This window comes from Fundulus heteroclitus, unplaced genomic scaffold, assembly GCF_011125445.2.
Source record: "Fundulus heteroclitus isolate FHET01 unplaced genomic scaffold, MU-UCD_Fhet_4.1 scaffold_82, whole genome shotgun sequence".
In the NCBI taxonomy this organism is placed as follows: domain Eukaryota; kingdom Metazoa; phylum Chordata; class Actinopteri; order Cyprinodontiformes; family Fundulidae; genus Fundulus; species Fundulus heteroclitus.
This window is the reverse complement of record NW_023397274.1, coordinates 1,013,882-1,019,867: the sequence shown is the minus strand read 5'-3', so window position 1 is coordinate 1,019,867 and position 5,986 is coordinate 1,013,882. Positions and strand designations below refer to the sequence as shown.

Here is a 5,986-nt window from a genome sequence, read left to right as displayed (position 1 = left end):
TGTGACTTGTCATGACTTTTGTGGATGGGTGTATCCCTTTGACCTTACTCTTATTAAAGTGCAACCTAATGTTAAGTTGTCAAGAGTAATTAGCAGAAAAGAGCACCGGATTGCTCCTTTAAAGTGACATGGGTCATGCAATGCACTTAGCTGCAATTTCAGACCTCACTCAGGGTTTCCTACAGTAATGACTAACAAGGTACTAATTACTGACTCCAATTAGCTGCACTCTAGTGCATAATTATGGTCAATTTTTATTCTCATGGAAAAATAAACTCATTTTATTGCTGTGTGAATAGGAATTGCATGGTTTCATTTAGGTCGAATTTACATAATTGCATCAATAATTATCTAACAAGTATAACCTTAGTCTTGTATGTGATTTATAGAATAATTCAGTGGAGATTGTGTGTTTGTAGAACTGAGAAATAACTGGTTGTTTTCCACCTTTAATCTGGCATTTATCATAATTTTATCACATGAAAAACAAGTTCCTCACCTTTTGACCCAGTTTCCTAGGATAGTCGACCTGTGATCATTTATACAGGCTCCGGTTAACCATGAATAAAATTATTTTTTTTTAAGTTGCAAGGAATCAAAGTTATCGTACAAAAGTAGCAGCCAGGAGAAGGGGATGAAATATAACATAAAGTTAGAAAAAAAGTATTTACTTGCTTTTGTAATTTTCCAGGTCTGGATAAAAATGGAAAATGAAAAGCATGGAAACTATTTCATTTCCAGGCTTCTATTTTTTTTTAATCACTGTCTAAAAGATAAAAGCCTAATGTTTAATAAATACAGTAGTTTTCGCATTTGATTTATGTTAAACTGACACACTTTGTGATCAGACATATCACCCCTTTATTTTCACATCATACCCCTCAATATCTGGGTTTTGATTCAATGACGCAGTCGTCCAAAAGTTGTAAAATAGCCATTTCAATACCTTAAGTACATCTTGACAACTTTAAAATCAAATTGAACAAGATCTGCAGTTCTTATAATTGGTCTAAAATGTCAAATAAGCACTTAAAACCTTTTGTTTCTCACAAACTATATGGATGGCAAAACTCACAAACCAAGCTGTGGAGATTTAGCATTTAGCCCTTTTATAGTGCAAGAGCTAAAGATGTTCAAATAAAGTTGACTGAAGTTGGTCTAGACGATGTCATTGTTGTGTCTTGTGTTTTTTTTGTATTTACTCAACTACTTTTCAAACAGGTTCAAGGTTAATATTTGTGCTCAAATGTCCAGAATTTCATTAAAAAACAGCAGCTACAATTCTAGTTCTGGAAGAACAACAAGATGGAAACTGTTCAGGGACGTCATCCAGTTCTGAAGGAGCTGCAGAAATGTCTGGTTAGCACTGAATATGATTTTCATGTCTGGACTAAGGAACAAAAGTCCTAAATCTGCTCTGCAGATTAAACTGAAGAATATTTAACATGTGCTTACAATCAAAACGATTGTGGAGCACGTTTGCAAGGTAGAGTGGGCCGATATTACCAAGTCAAGATGTTGGGTACTGAAGGATTCCTACGCAAGAAGACTGAATGCTTCAGTTTAATCATAAAAGGGCATCAAGAAAATATTAGTTTCAGGGTGTGCAAACTTCTACTTATTAAAGCAACTTGTTGCTGTTTTCTTTATTTTTCAGTTCAATTATGTAGAAATGATGGCACATTAATGGTAGAAACCATTTTCAGAAGATTATGTATAACTTCTTATGCCATAAAACCTGGTATTTTAACTAAGGTGTGTAAATAAATCAATGAAATTCATTATTCATTGGTTTATATTTCAATCATAACAGATATATGTATAAAATACTTAGTCTTGAATAATTTAAAACATCATCTAAGATTTTTTGGTGTGGGTAATTGTGGCACTCCTGGGTCGCCATACTCCAGATTCAGTTTATGTACATTTGTTTGCATTAAATAAGATTGTTTTAGATATTTGTAAGCTAAAAAAAAAGAAGCTACGTTATAGCAAAATAAGCTAAAAAACAACAACGACTCATGCTCATTTGAAGCAGGAGCCCCTTTGGGTAAGTGATTTTCCAGCTTTATCTTGGTACCACCTGGAAATTTCTGGTGTCACAGCTTCAGTGGTAACGCCAGACTGTGCAATACCTTTGGGTTATATGTCTTTAAAAAGAGACGCCAACATACAGAATGCAGCACAATAGAAAATTTAGAATAACATTGCCTTTTCAATTAATTAACATGTTCCGTTGAGCCTAAAATTATTGAATCCCTGCCCAGATTTAGATTTAATATGATTTTTCAATCCAGATGATTTTTCAGAAAGGATATGAGAAAATAATCCTTCTAAAGAAAATAAAAAATGAATATTAGCATTTGGGGAAAAAATTTATTTATTTATATTTTACTTCAAACATGACATTTCAAACATTATTTTTTTTAATAATAACCAGTCCAAGATGTTCATTGCTCATACAGCAATCAGCCCCTTTTCTTAAAGTTGCTGACTAGCTTCACTGCAAAAACAAATAAGTAAAATGTTCTTAAAATTAATGTATTTGTCCTTGATTTGAGCAGGTAAATAAGATTATCTGTCAATGGAATGAGTATTCCATTGACAAATAAAAATAAGATAATTAGACATCCTCCACTTGAAATAAGATGATGGATATGAGTTATTCCTATTTTAAGTGCAAAACTCTTATTCCATTGGTAGATCATCTTATTTACCTGCTCAAATCAAGGACAAATACATTAATTTTAAGAACATTTTACTTCTTTTTAGCTCCGTTTTTGCAGTGTTTTTAGCATGTTTCCACTGGTGTTCTCGTGATTTATCTTTAGCCTTGTGAGGTTGGAAAGACCTCCTTGCCATCACCCTAATCTTTCGCTCCCTCCACAGATTCTCAATCTGTTTCTAGCTGGGACTCTGGCTGGACCACCCCCAAAAACATAAAATATTACTTTCAGTAAGACAAAACATGTCGTTAAAATTAAAACTTCAAACCTAACCAACAGGGCCACTGATATTTTTGGTCTCAACCGAATGCACACTGCATTTTCTATGATTTACGACAGCAGGACAGTTTTTTTAGTCCGTGCAGAAATATATACGGGATGATGCAGGTGTAGGACGCTCCGATGTAACTGGCCAGCTCCATCATCAGCGACGAAGTCTGGATGTTGTTGCTGATGCGCAGAAGTAGGTGGGTCACCCAACAGATGAGGACCACAGTGGCCACGGCCACCACACTCTTCGCTGCCCTCACCTGAGAGTGCGCGCTGGTGCTCTGCTTAGAAGGCATCTGGCTGGGCCGTGAAGGATTTGCCTGAGCTTCTACTCCGCTGTCCGCTTTGTGCCCAGTTTTACCTGAGTGGGCTGGTGAAGACGGACCTTTGAGGTCCTTACAGTGGTCTGGAACAGAAACACTGCTGACAGACCTTTCTGGGTGGTTTTCTTTGATCGCCCCCTTGGCCGGGTCAGATGAACGGCTCCGTATGCGCTTCTGGTTTTGGAGCAAAGTTACGACAATCTGGACGCTTGCGACCATGATCCCCGCAACGGGCAAAGCGTTGGCCAAAACCAGAAAAAATATATCGTATATTTGGCTGGAGAGTGCGTCGGGGAAGACGTCTACGCAGTCTTCGTGGCTCCCATTTGTCCCCTCTAGCGAGACGAAGAAGAAGTGAGGGATGCTGAAGACGGTGGACAGTGTCCAGCTCCCGGCCAGCAGACACCCCACCAGGCGCAGGTTCTCCAGCTGCACCGGTGCGCCTCCCCGCTTGAGAGAGCCGACCAGCTTCTGGTGCCAAAAGGCGCAGATGAAGAGGGTGGTGAAGAGGCTGCTGGTTTCCGAGAGGTCCGCGGAGAAGCGGAAGATGCCGCAGAAGGTCGCCCCCAGGAACCATCGGCCGGCAAAGTCTGCCATGGTGTCGGGGGCGTCCACCAGGCAGTTGGTGATGAGGTTGGAGACAGCCAGGTTGACCAACAGGATCTCATTGGTGCGGATGTCAGATCTCCTCTTGGGGAGAGAGGTTATGGCGAGCCAGTTGTTTCCCAGGATCCCCGCAATGAACATGAGCGCTCTGATGATGGATTCAATCAACTCATCTGCGTCCATGCTGCCGCTGGGTCCTGCGCCAACCGCAGCGGTGTGGAGGGTTTTACACAGACTGTAAGGTCTGAAGAAAGAGAGCAGTGAGAAGCCCTGCCCAGCAGTCTTCCCTTTATGAGCTTCTGTCATGTTGCCTCACAGAGAGGGAGGTGTGTTTGTTACTGACAGGCTCTCTCGGGTGGCTTCCTGTGTTTTACACGTTCAAGGTCTTGTCAAAGTAGTCTCACAACGTGAACTTTCGACCGACCGGTCATGTCACAACTGCAAACTTTTCTGTAGATGTACAGTGGCACCATTTTTCTTCCCATTCCCAAATGAGGAATTGTACAGGGATTTGTGAGACGTTTAAAGCTTGGTACGCCGTAACCTAACCCTGGATTTAAACTTCTCCCTGAGCTTCCTGCTATGTTCCTTGGTCTTCATGATAACCATTGCTCAATGTTTTCCAGTTGTGCTTTCTGTAGTTATTTCCTCATGCTTATTCTCGGGTGTTAGAGTTTTTGAGTTTCTTTTCTGTTTATAATTTCTTGTGTCTGGCATCTTAGTTCACTTTTGGATTAGGTTCAAATGCTGCATTCCACTTAGAAGTCAGAACTAGGAGCCGAGTTAACAGCTTTCCGGTTAGCCTAACCAAACCTTAACCCTACAGTCGGAGAAATCGAGATTCCAATATGACAACGGCCAAGAAAGTTGTTCTGTTCGTAGAACCTCTTACGAACGTTCATTAAAGTTGTACTTCCACATCCAAACAGCTCCTTTAATTTGCTCGGTTAAGAGTTGCAGCCGCTACGTGTAACATTGATTTTCTTACAACTTGTAAAATAAACGTACATTATCGTCACAGCTTACTGCTGCGAGGAGTTGCCATATTGGATCCGTAAATCTGCCATAAAAAAACGTCTCAGACTTTCGGGCTGAGAAGTCCAACTTAGGCTACATTCACACTGCAGGTCTTAATGCTCGAATCCGATTTTTATGTGAAATTGGATTTTTTTTGCGTGGTCGTTCACATTTCCAAATATATGCGACTTGTATGTGATCTGCTGTGTGAACTGAAAGCGTTCAACCTAAGTGTCCCGCATGCGCACTCGAGGACGCAATGACGTCACACGTAGCAAGCGTCCTCAGTGTTTGCGGAAGTAAACATGGATTATAATGCTGGCGCACATTTTGCGGTCATTAATTTATTTTCTAACCGGAGCTTTCCCTCCATTGACTGCTCTTCTCGTTGTAGTCCGCTATGGGTGTCGTCTTTCTTCCCGCTTCTGCATAGCAGGACGCAGAATAGTGACGTTTGTCGAGTATCGGTGACGTACAGGTCGGATAAATGCGACCCGGCCGTACAGACACAGGTGGCATTTGAAAAGATCCGATACGTATCGGATTCAGGACCACATGGCCAAGTGACCTGGGTCGCATTTGAAAAGAATCCGATCTGTGTTATTCAGACTGTCATAAAAAGATCAGATACAGGTCACATATGGGCAAAAATCGGAAAATCGGAATTGGGTCACTTCAGGCTGCAGTGTGAACGTAGCCTTAGAGGGCTGTTCCAGTCGGCTCTTCTGACAGCTTTAGTTCAGTCTGTGTCCGTTTTGTGTTATTCCTTCCTATGTGTTTCCTTTCAGGTCCTGTTCATTGCACTCATCCCCTCAGTTCATCTGTCTTCATTGATCTCCGTCAATGCTGCCATGTATGCTTATTATAAACGACTTTGGGCTTATTTTTCTCTAAATACAATTGCAAATATAGTGATTTTCGGGGGTTTTATTTGTTTTTGAACCTAAAATCGTGTTTTGGGATTGGCTTTTTTTCTGATACAAGCGGTGTGAGCCGGTTTTCTGACTGTCCACCATACCCATGAGAACGGCATACCCTGGGTCA

General features: G+C 40.9%; 1 protein-coding gene across 1 annotated transcript; it reads right to left on the bottom strand.

Annotated features, from left to right (window-relative positions):
• Positions 1–3,021: 3,021 nt before the first annotated feature.
• LOC105930781 (rhodopsin) lies at positions 3,022–4,130 on the bottom strand. Its single transcript, XM_012869145.2, has one exon. It carries the CDS (start codon positions 4,106–4,108, stop codon positions 3,050–3,052), a length of 1,059 nt encoding a protein of 352 aa, XP_012724599.2. The 5' UTR covers positions 4,109–4,130; the 3' UTR covers positions 3,022–3,049.
• Positions 4,131–5,986: the final 1,856 nt, after the last annotated feature.